At 42.6% G+C, this 20047-nt stretch overlaps 1 protein-coding gene across 6 annotated transcripts; it reads right to left on the reverse strand.

Moving 5' to 3' along the window:
- Positions 1-9519: 9519 nt before the first annotated feature.
- Positions 9520-19341, reverse strand: C5orf63 (C5orf63 homolog). Of its 6 annotated transcripts, none has more exons than XM_040655726.2 (5): positions 19255-19341; positions 17347-17452; positions 14067-14184; positions 10774-10830; positions 9520-9987 (listed from the first exon to the last, which is right to left on the reverse strand). In XM_040655726.2, the coding sequence occupies exons 2-5, from the start codon at positions 17358-17360 to the stop codon at positions 9808-9810; spliced, it is 369 nt and encodes a 122-aa protein (XP_040511660.1). In that variant the 5' UTR covers positions 17361-17452; positions 19255-19341; the 3' UTR covers positions 9520-9807. The 6 variants fall into 6 exon arrangements, with proteins under 6 accessions (XP_040511660.1, XP_040511658.1, XP_040511659.1 ...); XM_040655724.2 differs by having other exon boundaries at positions 14061-14184; XM_040655725.2 differs by having other exon boundaries at positions 14067-14187.
- Positions 19342-20047: the final 706 nt, after the last annotated feature.

A 20047-nucleotide genomic window follows, 5' to 3' on the forward strand; every position in this document is an offset into this window, starting at 1 on the left:
ATTCTCAAAACCCCATTCCCTGAAAACTTCCAAACAGATGGAAGCGGCTTGCAGCATACCCATTTAAATGTGTTTCAAAAACCCTATGGCCACTTCAGCCATAAAGCAGCTGCTTTGGTGAATCACAAAGGAGGTTTCAAAGCACACTGCTTACACACAGAAAAGTACATGCCGAGCTCTGGGTTTAGCACAGAAGAATCACTGATATTACTTCAGAAGCATTTCAGTTATGTGTGTATCACCATCATAGCATCTTTCTAATTGCAACTACTTCTGTTATGCATTTGCTATAAGCCCATGCTGCTTTCCACCCACACACCCTGTGGAGTAAATACGCCTTCCCGCCAAACTTCACAAGGCCATCTTACCAGATGTGAAAGTGTAGGCATGTATGTTGAGTCTGAAGTCACTGTACAGGTCTACACTTTCAATGTAGAGGCTGCAGTCATCTTCAGAAAAACCGCTTGCTTCCTATCAGCTTTACACTATCTGCCATTTTGGACAACACTTAGTAAGAAACCACATTTTAATGCTATTTACACAATATGCTTAATGATGACTATGGAAATTAAACAGAGTTCTTACATTCTTTGGTTAGACTGTCTCTGATACGATAGCTGGACAGAAAATGTATAAAGATCACAGAATCATAGAATGGCTTGGGGTGGACGGGACCTCAAAGATCATCAGGCTCCAACCCCCCCTGCCGCATGCAGGGCCATCAACCTCCACATCTAGTACAAGACTAGGCTGCCCAGGGCCTCATCCAACCTGGCCTTGAACACCCCCAGGGACAGGGCATCCACAGTCTCTTTAGGCAAGATAAGCAAGGAGTTTTTCTTATACAGCAAGCAAAGGATGTGTAGTTGAGACAGTTTGCTTTAACTCATCCTCTCAATATCCTGATTTGGAAGGGACTCATAAGGATCAATTCCCAGCTCCACACAGCACCACCCAAACCCTGTGAGTGCAGTATCCAAATGATCCTTGAACTATGGCAGCTTGGGGCTGTGCTCGCTGCCCTGGGCAGCTTCTGCCATGTCCACCACCCTCTGGTGAAGAACCTTTTCCCAGTATCCAGCCTTATGACTTAAATGAAGAAAAGGATGCGCCCTAAAGTACTCTGAGAGGCATAGTAAGAAACACAGTCGTTTTTGGCAATACACTCAAGAACATAGGGAGAAGTGAAAATACTTGTCGAGATCCATAAAAATACACAGCTATTTTCAGACACAAAAACTGGTTTCAGTCTCCTAGTTATTGTGGAACAAAAGGGCAAAAACCTTAATCTGTGTGCCTGGACGAACAGTGTTTCCAGAAGAATAAATTCCATTCTCAAAAAATTATTCTAGCTTGTTAAAATGAATGGAGATATTATTCAATTTAATATAGACATCTTATTACGCTGATAGCTTCCAATGCTTGTGCCTGAATATAATTTTACTAAAAAAACTGGAGAAGATAAAAAATGAACCTTAACCTGTGTTCACGTATATTACCACACGGCAGCTATCAGCGCCAGGTTAATCATAGCACCCATGCATAGAAATACCAAATGTAAGGACTTCTAAGCTGAAGACTCTTCTGCCATCACTTTCTTCCAGTATGTCTTGTTTTCTTTCTTAGTCTGTACCTCCTGTACCCTCCTCCTCCCAGTATATTCTGAGACATCATGATGCAGGCATTTCACCAGTGGGAATGAGTGCTGCTGTGGATGGTGATCTGTGGTATAAAAAATTCAAACTGAGAGGCAACCAGCAAGCTGCTCAAGAAACAAGTGTGTTAATAATAAGCACTTACCAGAATGAAATAGGATAAATGCATTGCTGCTAGATGGGAACCTGTTACAACATCCATGTATCAAATAACATTTACACAGCTGTGGCCCTTCCCTTTACTGTATGCCTTGCTGGCCCAGCCAGCTGTGACAGCAGATTAGGGCTTCATGCTCCCTGAACACGTGTACGTGCTGTGCTGGTGCTGCTGGAGCCTGGACAGCCTCAGGTCCAGGGTCACCATGGGACACTGCCAACAGTGATGGTCCCAAAAGTGCTTATGGTAATTCTTGCCCAAGATTTTATAGGCAAAGAGGAATCTCAGTCCACCTCATCCTCCTGGCCAGTCCACAACTGTTTGACTGCATTTTTGGTATGTGAGACCCCAACTTGGCCATTAAGTTCTACTACCACCTACAAAGAACTCCTAAAACATGCCATATTCCTGGGCAGGGCTGCGGACTGTTACTGTTTAAACAGAGTTGGCTGCTCCCCACCAGCTCCAAGAACAGAGGGTGCAAACATGGATGTCTGTCTATGCCAGGGATGCACCCCTACCCACAAGGCTCACAGACAGGCTTACTTGCACAAGTCCTTCAGCAACTTGCAGTTTTCACTAACAAATAAACACTATTTCCATTCGTACTTAGAGAAAAGCCAGCTACCTGGAGAGCGATTTAGGAGATCAAGTACACTGCTGTTGCTTTCAGCCTAACCCCAACCCACGGCCCAAGCTTGCTCAACTTTTTAAACTGCCCAGCAATTTGCACATCTGAGCTATGAGGCTGCCATCTCTCAGCCTCACTTTCTGCACCTAACTCGTCATGCTTCAGCTGCCAGGTTTTCAATAGTGTTAACGATGTGGATAACATTATTAGTGATTGCTTTGCACTGGGCCATGCAAATTTAAGAACAGACTTTGAATTTGTCAGCATGCTCCAATTCATTTCTAGATAACATCACTGCTGAGAGGAGAAAACAACAAAACCCACACAAGAATAAGTGGGCACAGCCAGTGATTAAAGTGCTACGGTTGCAGGAGACAGAACTTTTCCAAGTGACATCCAGCAGTCTCATGGGCTGTAGTCCTCCAGCTCAAGTCAATTCATGGCAGAACTACAACTACAGTCATTCCCATTTCCCCTGAAATCCTGGTACTGAAATCTCCCTTTCAGTAGTAGCTCACACACCAGGAGATATGTCATCACTTTGGTGTTGAACCTCCCCAGGCCACCTCACCACAGAGACAGCTGAGCAGCCTCGGCCCTAAGGTGCAAATTAACATTTGGAATGTCAGTCACTATTTCTTGACTGTCCCATCTGATCCAAATTTCAGACAAACACTGACCAATTGCTTGGTCATTAAAGAGTGGCTGTGGAGAAGCACAACCTCGTGGATGACTTCTGCTCTGGGGAGCATTCAGCCAACACTCAATGGGTTCCTGCCTCAATGGGAGAGGCCTGATCTCAGAAAGGACAGCAAGCACCTCTGATTTCATTTCTCCAGACCAGCTCCTCTGACAAGGCTTCTTCTCATGGACAAGGAGTCAGTGTGTTTCATATAAACAATTCCGCAAGACATGTTGGCGGGGGACACTGGCCTCTGCATTGAACGTAGAAGGTTTGTTTCACCCTCATTGATCACCTGGCCCAAAAGACAGAGGGTCCCCCTCTGGCCAGCTGCAGTGAAGCATTCTCCGGGCAGGATGATGTTTGAAGGCTCCAATCCTCAAGGGGAGAAGAGACAAGCAAAGAGTTTGGAGCTGAGTTTGGCACTTGCCCTGTTCAGATTTCCTACTGATCTTTAAAACTGGCTTCATCACAGCAAAAGAGGGAGTTTGTAGGGAAAAGATTAAGGATCAGCCCTACACTGCTCAGGTACAGTTATCTTCCATCAGTTTCTCCATCAGCTTCCATCCTGTGCATACTCACCCTACAACTCAGGCAAACAGTCCTCATGTTCACAATGTGGACTGCCTGTTTCCCACCTGCAGAAGCCCACGTCCACTGTGTTATAGAAAAGACACTGGTCCACCCATGAAGCTTATCTGGATTGTTTCTTTCCTGTTTCACATCTTACCAGTACAAATGTCTTGGGCACTGAGAAGTTGTTTGGATGATTCAGTAGGCTCAAGCACAAATTTTCTACAGTGACTCCGTTTGCTATTTCCCTGCTGTAATAAAAATTTGTTACTTTTTTTTTTTTTTAATATAAAGCATACTGCTGAGGAGACAGAATAGTAAACGAAGGGAAAAACAGAGGACGCACATAGAAGTTTATCAACTTTACTAAATCTCGATGGCATAGCCAAGGAGCTATCATGATGACTGCTGCTGTAGTGCATGCAGTTGGATAAGCATGCGGCTCCACCATAGAATCATAGACTCACCAAGGTTGGAAAAGACCAAGCAAGTCCAGTCCAACTATCTGCCTATCATCAGCATTTCTTACTAAGCCATGTCCCTCAGTGCAACATCTAAATGTTTCTTGAATGCCTCTAGGGATGGTGACTCTACCAACTCTGTGGGTAGCCCTTTTCAGTGCTTGACCACACTCTTGGAGAAGAAGCAATGTCCTAATGTCTAACCTGAAGCTTCGCTGGCACAACTTGAGAATATTCCCTCTAGTACTATTGCTAGTTACAAGGGAGAAGAGGCTGATCTCCACCTCCCCACAACCTCTTTTCAGGTAGTTGTAGAGAGCAACAAGGTCACCCCTGAGCCTCCTCTTCTCCAGACTGAACAATCCCAGCTTCTTCAGCCACTCCTCATAAGACTTGTGCTCCAGAACCCTCACTAGCTTCATCCTCTGAACGCTCTCCAGGGCCTCAATGTTTTTCTTGTAGTGAGCGGCCCAAAAGTGAACAGGATATTTGAGCTGCAGCCTCACCAGAGCAACGTACAGAGGGCTGGTCACTTCCCCGCTCCAGCTGGCAACCCTATTTGTGATACAAGCCAGGATGCCACTGGCCTTCTTGGCCACCTGGGCACACTGCTGGCTCACGTTCAGTCGAGCATCAATCAGTACCCCCAGGTTCATTTCCTCTGCACAGTCTTCCAGCCACACTGCCCCAAGCCTGTGGCGTTGCTGGGGGTTTTGGCCCAAATGCAGGACCCAGGACTTGGTTTTGTTGAACTTCATTCCATTGGCCTCAGCCCACTAACCCAGCCTGTCCAGACTCCTCTGAAGGGCCTTCCTCCTCTCAGGAAAATCCTCCTGAAGGTCCTACTAAGGCACATGGAAAATAAAGATGAGGTAATTAGTGGTAACCTACATGGCTTCACCAAGGGCAAGTCATACCTGACACGCTTGCTGACCTTTTATGATGGAGTTATAGCATCAGTGGATAAAGGAAGAACAACTGATGTCATCCACCTGGACTTCTGCAAAGCGACTGACACTGTCCTGCATAACATCCTGGTTGTCAAATTGGAGAAAAATGGATTTGATGGATGGACCACTCAGTGGATAAGGAATTGTCTGGATGGTCACACTCAGAGAGTTATGGTCAATGTCTCAATGTCCAAGTGCAGACAAGTAGTGTTCTTCAGGGATTGGTGTTGGGATTGATGTTAAATTTAACATCTTCATAAGTGACATAGACAGTGGGATTGAATGCACCCTTAGCAAGTTTGCAGACGACACCATGCTGAGTGGTGCAGTTTACAGGGAAGAAATGCTGTCCAGAGGGACCTGGACATGCCCATGCCAACTTCATGAAGTTCAGCAAGGCCAAGTGCAAGGTCCTGCACCTGGGTCAGGGCAATCTCAAGCAAAGATACAAGCTGGGTGGAGAATGGCTTGAGAGCAGCCCTGAGGACGATTTGAGAGTGTCAGTTGATGAAAGATTCAACATCAGCCAACAATGTGCACTTGCAGCCCAGAAGGCTAGCTGTATTCTGGGTTGCATCAAGGGAAGCATGATTCTGCCCCTCTACTCTGCTCTCATGAGACCCCACGTAGAGTGTGCATCCAGTTCTGAGGCCCCCAACACAAGGACATGGAGCTGTTGGAGCAGGTCCAAAGGAGTGCCATGAAGATGATCAGAGGGCTGGAGTACCTCCCCTTCTGAGAGCTGGGGCTCTTCAGCCTGAGGAAGAGAAGACTCTGGGGGGACCTTATAGCGGCCTTCTAGTACTGGAAGAGGGCCTGTGAGAAAGCTGGGGAGGAACTTTTTATAAGGGTATGTAGTGACAGGATGAGGGGAAATGGTTTTAAACTGGAAGAGGGTAGATTTAGACTGGATATCAAGAAGATATTCTTTGCTGTGAAGGTGGTGAGACACTGGAACAGGCTGCCCAGTGAGTCTGTGGATATCCCCTCCCTGGAAGCATTCAGTGCCAGGCTGGATGAGACTTCAAGCAACATGGTCTAGACAGAAGTGACCTTGCCTATAGCAGTGGGTGTTGGAACTAGATAATCTTAAAAGCCTCTTCCAACTCAAACCATTCTATGATTCCATGAACTTCTGTCAGCTGTTTGTAGAATGCCTCATCTGTCTCTTTATCCTGGTTATGCAGTCTATAACAGACCCCCTTCAGGATGCCCCACCTTATTGGCCCTGCCCCTGATCCTTACCCATAGAGTCTCAATCTTATTATTCCCAGCCCCCAGCTCAACAACACCAAAACACACTTTAACATAGAGAGTTACATCACCACCCCTCCTAAAATGAGGCCATCGCATCTGTGGGCTGTGCCGTGTGAAGACATCAACAAAAAGATGGAGAAGTTGGACAGGTAAGTGTGTAAGCTTGGTGGGTATTTGTAATCTATAGTTACTGGAGGAAGACAGGACATTGTGTATGCACTTTTCGATTGGCCAGAAGTAGGACATAAGAAAAAAGTTTACATATGATTTGTTTCTTCCCTTCTTGTTTTTGGAAGATGAAAGCAACAGACCCAACACCACCATGCCATCACACAACCATTTAGTCTCCCTGGATGTCAAAGGAAATGGGAAACAGTTAATTATTTGCAGCAAAATTCTGGCCCCACTTAGGTTCTCCCAGTAAAGGAGAATAACAATGGTAACAGAGAAGAAAGTAACATCTGCAACCTTGACAGAACCTAAACTTGCAGTGAGAACCTTGCAGCACATGTGGTCCAAAATGAACTACCAGCCTCTTGCCCATCACCCTATCCTGTGGGGTTTTCACCTGAAAATGATTGCAGGTCCACTTCTTCTGTGAGATGTGCAAACCCACGCTCCACATTAATGATCCATTTTCCATCTTTGTGTATAAGAGAGCTTCTGCTCCCTTGAAACAGCAGAGCAGCAGCATCTTTTCCTACACTGCTGGAAGGTTCTGTCACTATATCCCGTGTTTGGCTTTGAAAGGGTGGGGTGGGGCTGAGGATGGGTGGCTGGAACTGATCTTTCCACGCCTACCCAGAACACAAGGCCTGTTGTTGGCACAGAGGTCTACAACAACCTTCCCGTGACAAGAAAAATAGGATGAGGTGTGCCTAAGACAGGACTGCATTTGACTCTGAACTGGAAGAAGAGCTGGAAGAGGCAGTCACCCCTCCTCTCAGTATTATACACCACTAGTACCCACAGCAAAAATAGAAAACCTCCATCCAACTGATAAAGGCTACCACAGAGCCAAAAGCTATTATAAAACTCGTGTTACCATCCATGTTACAAAGTAAAGAGAAAAAAAAATCTGCCACTGACTACAGAAGAGAACCTCCACAGGCCGGATGAATAAGGACAATGAGGTAACCTGCTTTTGGCTTCCATTTTTTCCCCACAAAAACAGAGCTTATTAAAAATAAAGGAAAATTGCTCTCTGATAGCTATTCCAGCCTCTGTCAGTTATGTGTTTTGGGAAATGGGGCAAGTCCATATGACCCCTGTCTGCTGTATCTTTGAGATAATAATGGTGTATTTCAGAAAACTGTTTGATGTATGCTTGAAAAGCAGTGTGCGTCAGTTATCTCATTACAAGATTCTCAGCATGGAAAAATCCAGGCTGTCTGAAACCATCCCAAATTACAAAGAAAGATCTTGGCACTTGGTTGCTGACACAAGAGATAATTCAGACGTATTATTTAACAGTACCCCATGGCAAACTTACAGCATTATAAACTGCAGGAAGCATGGAGGATTTTGTCTCTAGGGATCTGTGCTCATTTTAATGGTGAAAAGCACTGTGGATGGGCCAACACTGTGCTGCAGCACACAGTGCAAGAAGCATTTTGTTGTAACAGGTTCCACATTTTTTTTCTCCTGTTGGTGAAAACATGCCATTTAATATTTTGTTTGGTTACTTGGGTTCCATCACTTATTCCCAAGAAATTCCATCTTTTTTTTTTTTAACAATCTCCACAACTTACAACTCTCTATTCTAGCAATGCTCAGACATTTTCAGATCCCTTGCAGAGTGGACTCAAGTTGCTGAACTGGAAAAAAGTTTTAATTTCTTACCCTTTGCTGCCCAGAAAGCTTTCCTCTAGTAGAACCCATCAGAATTGGGAAGAAGATAACACTGCAGGATGTGACCACAGTGGGACTATCCATTTTCACAACAGTGGATTAGCTGGTTTCTTATTCAACCACACCAATAGCTGAAGTGTGTAACAGATCTCAGTGAATTTCAGCTTGCTGTTCTTACTGAGTTTTGTGTCTGGATTCTTCCCTCTCTGAAGACTGTGTCTGCTAAACATCCTTGCTTTAATTCTTACTAAAGAGAGAACACGTGATAGAAAAGAACAGAAATGCAGCACATACGTATGAGTTTATGTTTAGAAGGTTCTATCAAGAAGACCTTAAGCTGACTTTTTTTCAGTGTTTATTACAGACTACTCACCTTAGAACAGCTGACTTCTTGCTGTTCTTCTGCTTCTGAAAATATACTTAACATAGGCATTCTCTATCTACCATACATATTTTCTTTGCCAATGACGCACTGAAAGAACTGCAGTACCCTTCACAAAAGGGTACTGTTGCCAAATGATAAATGGATTTGCAGCTGTCTTGCAGAGTGAACAGAAATGTGACTCCTTTCTGTCAGAAAGCATAAAGACTGGATTGAATTACCATAGAACCCTAGCCCATAGGCTCAAGCAGTGTTCCCATAATACAATTACAGGAAGAACTTTTCTGCTCACTTGGTTTGTAACGATGGACAAATATGCCACAAGTATCTCTAAGCAGAGCAAAAGACAGCGTACTAACTTACGGGTTTTTTTTTCTTTTCTTTTTTTTAAGAGCATAACTGGAAACTAAGGGAGAAATCCTATTATTTTAAGCCAGAAAATTTTAAAATAAGCTCTTTGGGTTTCTTGCTTACCTTTTTATAATCTGAACTTAATGGCATTAGTGGAAATTAATTTGGAGTTAATAAACGTTGCTTCCATTACAGATCCTGTTTGTTTGGCTCTACTGTACTTCATTTTCTTATTTCTTTCTCAGTTGTGATGGGGAGTAACTCTAGTACTAAGGAGCTCAAAGCTTGCGGTAGAATAGAATAGATTTAAGTGCAACATGTTTGTCCCATGAGAAAAAACCACTCGTGTTTATGTATGAGTAAGAGCTTCATCAAATCGTGCTGATTGTTCTATAGGTACAAGTCTCCTTCACTGAGAATACTCTGCCTTTAATCAAGTGTCCTTTTAATTTACAGTACATTTACAGCCTTCTTCTCCATTTCAAAATGAGCACTTGAGACAGACTCCTATACTTCTTCACGTCTCCTGCAGACTTGCAGCTTACACATACTAACAATCTCAAAGCACGTTTCATTTGCTCTGCTGCTATGGAGCAACATTTATTCAATGAAAAGCCATTTATATCAATGAAAAGCCATAGTCTAGGAATACAGCAGATGCTCAGTACAGTAACAGTTGCTACTGAAGCAGCTGGACTCAATGACTAATACAAAATAGAATATGAGTCACCCGATTTTTTTAGGACATAGGTACAATAAGCTCTAAGAAAAGTAAGGCCAGATAATGAATACTACTTCTTCACACAATTTATTTTGCACAGTCATTTCAGAACCACACCAGAGCAACTGTATTTTCTTCAATGGTTTCCATCATTATGCATCTCTAGCTTTGTAAGCTGGTCCTCAAACTTTTGAATGTCTACTTGATGCTTCATTAGGAACCTTCCATTTAAATGAAAAACAGGTATGTCATATTTGTATTTATGATACCATGCTGAGTTCTCCGGAAGGGTAATATCCACCTCCTGCAAAATAAACTGTGACAGAAAAGAAGTATGTCAGTACATACTAGACAGTGAAAAAGAAAACTGGCTTGTCTTTTGATCAAGATTCTTTTTCAGAAATAAGTTTCACTTTGTCCTTTCAGATTTATTCTTTTATGTTGCAAAAAACTGCCCAGTCTGTGGCAACAAAATGTATGCAGCCACAGCCCTTAACTATGCATCTGCAAAGGACTCTCTCTAGTCCAGAAATGTGCTTTTGATCCCCTGTGCAGAACCCCTCTCCTTAGAATATTAATTACAACAAACATGCAGCTGGAAACACAATAGCTTTGTGTCAAGGAGTACAGTGCAATACCTTTAAAATACTACTATTAACAATTTCTTTCCTGGGTGAAGAACAGTAAACAGTAAAACCTGTGCTTAAATATAGTTGGAATATTTGAAGCCCTATTTACCAAAATACTTCCCATATCACCTCCCTGTCTTTACCTCCACCTTCCCATCATCACCTGCCCCATAAGAATTGTAAACTCCTGTCAGACAGGGAAACAGTATTTACAAGTGCAGTGGTTTTAAAAACTTTTGCAATTAAGTGCATGGTGGTTTAGTTTGCCAATACTTATTTGAGCTGCATTGTCTCAAAATGTATTCTGGATAATGAATTTTATGGAAATCACTGCTGAAACTATCTTTAAGAGATCACCCATGAAAGAATAATGGATACAAATAAATCCAGGCGATTTTCTTTCTCAAAGAAATAATCCTCATGAACTTTTTCTTTTCTCTGTATAAAATGTGTACAGTATTACAATACATTACCCTTCTCTTATATGGCTCAAGCGCTTCTTTTGCTTCATCACAAAGAGGGCAAGGTTTCTAAAGGGGAAAAATTGAGACCATCATAAAGCACAAAGTAAAACACATAATTTAGCTGTACCGTAAAGTACATAACAGGCAGGTGTGATCATTACTGTAACCGTGGTTTCCCTCCTCCATTTCTCTCATGTGTTAAGGCTTTCTAAATTTTTATCCTTGCAGCACAGACAAAAACAAATTACTCTTGCTTCACCCACAAAAAGCATACATTTGCTGTTATTTTTCTTATGGTACAAATAAACATTTTTCAACCACTATTCTAAAAGTTTAGAAGGTCATAATGGTTAACAAGGCCATAAATACACCCCTTCTTTTGGCTAGCAGCTGCAGGTATTGAAAGTGTTGCCATCTCCAGTTGGAAACAACTGCCCATAATGCTCTTGTCAGAAGTGGAGCTAGTGAGGGACTCACATGATTACTTCTGTTCCACTTCAGATCAAGTCACTGCTGTCAGTTCAAACAGCAAAAACAGGAGAGTTAAAATAGCATGACATAGGCTGACAACGTCTGACAGAAAATAAACATGACACCTCCCAACTTGCACAGCTAGGAGGGCAACAAACCTCCAGCAGAGTGAACCGACAAAGAGCTCTGACCTGCAGTAGGGTTCAAGCAAACCCCTCCTTTCTGAAAATTCTCTAGTCTTCCTCTGTAGCTATACAGCTGACTTCTGCTGATCATGTATCATGACTATCAGAGCACTGCTCCTGTGGAACAGTGACTCACATGAAGGCATGTTGTTTCAGTGTCTGCAGTAGCAGAATTTGGCCTGTAATTCACACAGCAAACCATACAGGGGTTCCTCTGTCATGAAACATCACTCACAGCTGGAAAAGACCTACTCCTTTACTTCTCACTTAGAAATCTTTCCAGGGCTTCTTTAAATACAGAGTTAATCTGAAGTAGCCATTTCTTACTTCCCATACGTAAATTAATTTAAATACTCTACTTTCAATTCAGATCCAATCTAAACTGTCTTTTATGCATAGACATATCCTTACATTCTGAAAACCTATGCAGGATGTTAAAGATCAACAGGTCTGAGTTTTAGCTCTTGGTTTTTGGATAGACTGATATACTACAGACCCAGAATTGCGTATCAGTAACTGACAGAAATGCTCCAGAATCCTGCACATCAGTTCTTCACATCAACCCTTCACATTCAGTTCAAAGGGTCAGCCGCTTTACAGTGTGATGAGGATGTTCTCAGTTCTCCTAGGTTTGTGGTAAGCTTTCTACCAGTCACACAAAAGCATTTAAAAAACTACGTTGATCCTTAGCAAAGAATACACTTTTGCTCCTGCTCAGATGGCAAGTGTTAGTACTGCATAATACCAAGATGACTGGCACTGGTTTGGAATCTGACAATGAACTAACTCCATTAACAGTGAGATCTATTGAAATGGTCTACTTATATTACCATACATTTTCCAGTCAATCAGTTCAATAGTAGGTCTCTGCCATGACTTTATCCTATTCTGCAATAGTGCTGCCTGGTTGAAGCTGTCTCACACAATCTCCCATCTGAAAGGTATCTTACTGCAGCAAGTGGGGTTTCTACTGCTGACACAGTAAAAATCCCTTCCTAAAGAGATCTGTGCTGTTCTATTAACTGGATCTGTTTGACAGTACACATGCTAGAAGGGAAAGTTTTATTTCTACAGACAATTCTCATTTATGCAGCATACTCTGCCTGCAGTTTGGTGCTCATTTTAAGCTGATGCTGATGCTGAATGAAGCAGGCCTATGTTCCTGCCACCACTTCTTTTGTGCTAGCGTAAGCACTCGCACAGCTACACAATAAAACTAGACATGAAAACTGATTTGACTTAGGGTAACCTTGTAAAAAAATTATCTTTTTTTTAAAACCTGGAGCAGCTGTTGCAGGAATGACTGTGTTGGCATAAACAAAGCCTCTCAGAGAGAAAACCATTTGGCAATGGTAGCATCTACTAGTTTGATGGGGTCACAGAAGCCATAGCTCTCTCCTGACTTCTCTTCCTCTTTTCTTTTTATTCTTAAAAATTGGAAGGAGGAAGAAATGCAGTTAATAAGTATAAACTAAGAGCAGTGATTAGTTTTAAAGCAGTCTGCGTTCTGCTTTGCAATTGCCTGTGATATAAAACATGAAAAACATTTTACATTAAAAATACATTCAACCAACAGTTTAGAGCTCCTTCAACTCTACACCCAGAAAATATGATTTCACACAGTATTACTAGTTTTAGATTGTGTGACAAAAGAGCTTTTTCCCAACTATTAACCTAAAGCTAAGCTCATTATTCCCTACCTTATCCCATTGGCCTTATAAATGAATTCATCCTGAATCAGGCAAGGAGAGAAGAAAGCTGTAAAATACTGTCCTTCTTAAAGAATGCATTCCACTGATTACGAAATGATGAGGACTTTTAAAGCCTATTCCTACATTACACAGTTTAAACACTCCTTTACAGCTAGGGAGGGAATGAACAAATATTGTGCAGGAAGAAGAAATCATCCAGTGACCCAACACCAAGTACCACCATACTGATACCAACATTCTCAGTGCTTTGCATTTCTAGTTATTCTACCAAAGACCTCAGAAGGTATGCGACAACATAAATGCAGTGTGCCATTCTGTCTGAAAGCAGAGAAGACCTCTACAGATAAAGCAGGCCCTTAATAACAATTTGTGGAAGGCAGCAGCTCACAGATGACCATTCTTGCTCATCACACCTGTTTTCTATATGTGCATAAGAATCCTAACTGCCTGTGCCCCAGACAAAGGTTTATTTGCATTTTATTCCTGTTAGCTTTACAGAGACAGTAAAGCAAAAAAAAAAAAAAAGAACGATAGCAGACTTTTCTTTTTCCTCAAGTACTATCAATACTACTCTGACGTATTTTCAGTCTCAAATATAGCAGCGAAATTAAATGAGTGCTCAGAAGAGCCTATTTTGACTGTTTATGCTTGTCTTGAGCAGATTAGGTATGAAAACTCATCTTTGATGTCCATTTCCAGGACGAAACACAAGCAGTTAGAGAACAATTTTCTACTAGAAAATGGACCACAGTGTCACTGAGATTGAATAGTCCCGAAATCTCCATTTGTTGCTTGTAACTACTTGCTTGCGAGAGGAGTGTGCTGTAAAGTCAACAGTAAAAAAACACCCTAAAAGCAAATGACCAAAACTACACAATGCCATTTCATCTAGGATTTGTGTATATTGATGCTTTATTCTGAAAACTACCTTTACCTTGGTGAACAGCGTCAATACTGGCTTATTCGTGCTAGCTGAACAGAGTAGTCTTCCCAGCAGACTGGATGCACTTGCTAGTTGCACTGTTCTGCTCAGAAAACAAAATATCATTGTCCTGCTAAGGCAAAAATAAAACATATGCTTTAATTGTTTTCTGGTAGGTTATAAGTAATGAAATTCAATTTTAAGCTTAATGTGGTCCTTCAGTAGCAGTTCTAAAATATACAATCAGACCATTTTTCCAGCACTTTTATGTTCACAGGATCAACATTTTAATCAGAAAAACAGGTTACTCTGTGACAGACCAGAAACAGTTTGAAGTGACTCAAGAGTTGCAGCTCCATAAAAAAAATATTTATTTCCTTGCCAAAATGCCTCTTTTAAATTCTGTAATACAAACGCTGACATAAATGCATAACAGTTTCAACTTGATATATGCTAGTAAGAGTTACGTGATATTAACAAAATGCAAAGTGCTATGCTTTGAACCTCAGTAATCTTTCTGCAGTGCTTGACATATTCTACTTAAAATTATTCCATCAAACAACTAATCTGTACCTAATCAGAATATTAAAATAATGCTTCCTGCAGCGAATAAAATGCCGCAGCCAGGACAATTTAACTTTATAATAAGTTAATAAAAGTATAATAAAAGCATGCACATCACCCTGAGTCCTTCCTGCAACAGCAAATTAATTTATGAAAGATGCTGATATGTTCTTGCTTTCTCTGGGGAAGTTTAAGAAAATTCATAGAAAGTGTTGCTGTTGAAGGGGGGCAAATTGGAGTGCTGAAGTCATCTAACTACAGCAAGAATAATAACAACAATGCTTCCTCCCCAGCTTTATCTTAAGAGAATCTTTAAATGACATTCTGGGACTCGGAGGCAGAGAACAGAAAGGAATCTGCACAAAGAACATCAGCACAGGCAGTATATACCATCAGATTATGCGCTGTGGCAATCAAGTCAGTTTTACATTAAGTCAAACTGTTTCTGTTCATTTTCCACCCAAGCAGAACTTGCCTGTAGTTCTACTAACTGCAGAGGACCACAAACATACCATATAACAGCACAAGTTTAAACTCAAGTATAAAAAATGTGAGGGATAACAGAGAAGAAAAGCAGGACTAAGTTGCAACGGATAACCTTGTATTAGCATGTGCAGTAAAGAAGAGTCTGGTGCACGCACTGGACTTCCAAGTATTAATATTACATAGCTCTGCTTTAAGAGTGAAGAGTTTAGTCGGTGCACCCAATAAGGAAAACAAAACACTGCCACAGAACCGGAACTTAAGGCTATTGAGCAGTTATGTTCCTAAGCAACCGTCACAAGAAAAATCAAGGGTGCAACTTGGCACAACTCCACGTGCTGTACTGTGCTGTCAGAAACACCTCTTTTTCCAGGGGACTTGGGCAAGGGCGATCTGCCACATCTCCAGAAGTTTCAACAGAACAAATGCAAATAAAAGCTATTACCCTCTGAAAATCATAACCTGAATGGGTGGATTTCAGATACTAGGAAATAATGTGTTTTTTTGTTTTTTTTTTTTTTCCTTGACCACATACAAAGTGTTGTCCAAAATGGAATATTCTGCAGTGAACAGGCTTTGGGGCTTCTTGTTCAGAAGAAGCCTGTGCGTGCCAGGCTGGGTAGCAGCAGGAGCTCTAGCTGCAGGCACAGAGCAGTGCCTGCTGTCACACCGCTGCCAGCTGCGCCATGGGGCAGCGCTCTTCTTTTACTTAGCTGGGTCGAAAACTCATTGTCCAGAATCTTATGCAGCAAATGCAAAAATACATTGCAAACACTTCGAAAAGAATGCAAACCTGGATGATGGCAACTAGCCTCAATCGCTTAGAAATGTTTACATCCACACTAAATAACTGCTCAGAAACGATCTGTGTTTGGCATAGTGAAGTGTACTATGCTGGCTTGCTCACATGCAAGATGGAAAAGTCGAAAACAAATAGGTTGCATTCTGGCAAGTTTTTAAGTGAATGCTTTCGTTGCCAGCCTAGCAAAACAAATTTTGTTCCTTCAAAACAAGGACAATTGCCCCCATACTATTTTGTGAACAGCAGAATGAGTAAAGCCTAGATATCCACACATGTATTCCCCCACTTACACGTATACGTAAGTAAAATGACTCTGGTTCTCTCCTTTACCCCTGCTTTTAGACCTCTCCATCCCAATCTGAGCCTGGACAATGCCAACAAAACACCAACTAAACACAAGTAGATGTGCTGCTATCAACTTGAGCTTCAGGATCTCACAAGAATAAAGACAATAGCCCAGTGTCTTACTCACCCAACAATTTCAAATAATCACAAGCAATGCTGTATTTAGAGCTCAGGAGCAAATCTTCATTAACCAGTACTACTACTAAAAGAAGAGCCTTGCAGGAGATTACAGACTTTGGCTGGATGTTTTCATAAACAATCTAAGGACTGCATAATCCTGGTTGCCAGTTTATTTACCCCTGGAGAATGATACTAAGGCCATGCTGTAATGCCAGCTGCAGAATGACTCAAAGAACTAATTGGATTTATGAAATGACACCAGTCTCAGCTCAGGCTCCAGACATTCTCTTCTCCTCCAGCACAAAGCAGCCTGAGACACCTTGCCCAGAGGGAGGGTGAGATACTGTCAGACAGTGTCATGTTCCCACAGTACAGAAGATGCAGCTTGAATTCCTGTGTTTCTGAAGCCTACAGTTGCTGAACAGCATCTGTATGTGGACAATGGCCAGAACAGCTGCATTTAATCTGCAGTAAAGCAAGGTGCTACCAAAGAGCAACTTGAAAAGTTGCTATGTCTAACTATGTCTATGCAAAGTCTAACTATGGTTCTGCTCCTGCAGAAATTTGCACTTAAATCAGGGGGGTTTACTAAACTTTTAAGTAAAGAGGTTAAGGTTTTGGATAAAACCCCAGGGCTGCGGTGGTGCACAAACCCAGGAGGTTTCTACTGTTGTGCAGGGTTAAGCATAGCTGCTAGTGATCCTTAGACAGTGGAAAGGAGTATCTAAACACTCACCAGGAAAACCTACTGTAGCTGCACAATTCACCTGAGCAGCATTCAGAGGCCCATGTGCTCAGCGCATGCACACCAACACCACATGAACCAGCATGCTCTCAGTGCCAGCCATCACTGAGACGAGCACAGCTCCTGGGAGGCAGAGACCAGCTGCACACGTCACTTCCAGCTAGTTTCACCATTGACAAAAAGCCAGAGAAGTGCCACGCAGTGTTCACATCCTGTTCATATTTGTATCGTACCTGTTTTCTGTCATGAAGAAATTAAACTGCTAAAAGCAAATATAAAATCTTTCAACATGATTACTCTGCGCTTTTCATTCTCCTGCCTCCAGGCAATTATAAAGACCTGTTTGAGAGACAAAATTAACCCACAAATGTAAAAAGAAACGATGTTTGCAAACTTAAAAACCTAGCCTTTCTTATACTTATAGTACACAATAGTTTAACTGGTGATACTTCTGAGTTTAAACCTCGCCCACAATGTATTTTGAAAGCCAAAGTAAATTAATTTCCTGTCTATATCCTGGGATGCTGGAAAAATAAGGTGTGAGACTAAAACTAGCCATTATTTGGACAAGACAATTAGCTGTAAAAACTTTAGCTTAGCATCAGTCATTGAAAGATAAGTACGGCTGACTTTCTCCCTAACTCTGTACTATCAGTGATGCTATGTATTCTGAGTCTCTGCTCCAAATCACTGACAGATTCTTGCCATGTGTTTCTGATCGTTTTTTACACAAAATTACCTAAATATATGGATAAGATTATGCATTACATACTGTTTTCTTTCCGTGAATGTATATATAGACCTGAAAATGAAATTACTATGATCAGACAGGCATTTGTCTGTATACACTGCAAAATGATTATTTCATTTTATACAATGAGCATAATACAATAATACAATGAGTGTTTCATTTTGGAACCTTAACATGGGTTTGATCAGTCATGACTGCTTGGACAAATCAAACCTTTTTCTGTACAGTAACACATCAGCAACAAGAAAACTACTAAATTTGCCAAAAACAGATCCCAGTCCTAAACACCTCCCAGCTGTTTGTCTTAAAGAAACCTTGTAAATTTCTGTTCTGCTGACCTGACTCCCCATTTGTTCCTCATTCTAGTGTGACAAAGGAATAGTACAGGAAAGAGAAACAGATGTCAGGTGAAATCCCCAGTGACCAGGTAAAAAGGAACCACCGCTCCCATTTTTTGAGAAAAGGTGAAATGAAGATCTGGGAAACTACAGCTTGGTGATCTGTGCTTGGGATGATCATGGAACAGATCCTCCCTGAAGATACACTAAGGCAGACACAAGATGAGGAGGCAATCTGAGACAGCCAGCATGGCTTCACCAAGGGAGACAATGTCTCATCAGTCTGGTGGCCTTCTATAATGGAGTGATGGCTTCAGCAGAAATTTACATTAGATCTTAGGAGGAAACTCTTTACTCAGAGGGCAGTGAGGCACTGGCACAGCTGCCCAGAGAAGCTGTGGTGCCCCATCCCTGGAGGCACTCAAGGCCAGGTTGGATGGGGCCCCGGGCAGCCTGAGCTGGTGGGGGCAGCCCTGCCCACGGCACGGGTTGAGGCTGGGTGGGCTTTGAGATCCATTCCAACACAAGATATTCTGTAATTCAGATGCAGACTGATGGCCCAAGTCAGCGGGGGCTTACAATATTTTTTGTATAGCTCCTGATTCAAAAGCAGGTATGGTCAGCCAGGAAAAGAGAATTCCCGGCAGCGGGTTTTGGTTTGCTAACGATCAGGATGACACAGCACGACAAAACACGGTGACACCGCATGGGAGCAAGGATTGCACGAGCTGGGCCACGCGGCCCTGTACCGACCGCCTCCATTTGCATACCTTTCACGGGCGTACCACGTTTTCCCACCACCTCCCGCCACCAGGAAGCCCCAACTCCCCCCTGGCACTTCCCAGACCTGCCCCGCCATCTACAGACTTGGAAGAGACAAGCGCCCAACGAGCTAACCACTGCGGCCTGCCCCGCTCCCTGCCCCTCCCCGGCCGCGATGCGGGCAACACAGCAGCCCCAGACGGGGCTGCCCCACACCACCAGGCCTCCCGCCGCGCTCCTTCAGCCCCCGCCGCGGTGAACCCGTGCGGGCCGGGGCTGCGGACTCCCACCTGGCAGAGGCCGAGGGACGGCCCAGCTCCGCGCTGCGCCCGGGGAGGGCGCGCGGCCTCGGAGTGCGCGGCGACGCTCCGCCGCCCTCTGCTGGCGGCCCTGGGGGAAAGGTGGGGCGGCGGGAGGAGGCGCTGCGCCGTCGGGCGGAGTAAAAAGAGATGGTTTTTCTTGACCCTGAAAGGCAGGGGTTAAGCTCCTGCTGCTTCACTGCCTCTTGGTGGGGTACGTGGGCTTCAGTTTAATTCCTTTCCTCTGGAAGTGAACTCAGTCTGATGAAATAACAGAGAGCAGTGGGCTTAAACTCTCTTTTTCCCTGTAGTAAATTGAGTTTTAGGGAAAACGTCCAGTTCCCTGTGACTCAAGCAGGAGCAATGTAGATAAAGTAGAACAGTAAAGGTGTAAAATAGATAAAGTAGAACAGTAAAGGTGTAAAATGTTGTTTTTTTAAAAAAAACAAACAGACAAAAATTTATATCAAAATTATTACATATTACATATTATTTAATATTATATATTATTATCTATTACTAAATATCAATATAAATATTGAATGCAGGCAGCAAATGTGCTCATAACTGAGTGGAAAATGAGGAAAAGAGTCAAACACAGAGATCCTTCCTAAACACAGTGCTCCTCTCTATTAACAGCTTGAAGCACTACATGGTATGTTTGCCAGACATACTGGTGGATGGTATGAAGCTGGGGTGAAGGAGAGTGTTTTGGAGTGCATGAGTAAATCCAAATGAGATTGGAGATGGGCTCCGATAACACAGTGAGTTGCAGTAAGAGTAG

The sequence above is a fragment of the Gallus gallus genome, chromosome Z (assembly GCF_016699485.2).
Source record: "Gallus gallus isolate bGalGal1 chromosome Z, bGalGal1.mat.broiler.GRCg7b, whole genome shotgun sequence".
Lineage (NCBI taxonomy): Eukaryota > Metazoa > Chordata > Aves > Galliformes > Phasianidae > Gallus > Gallus gallus.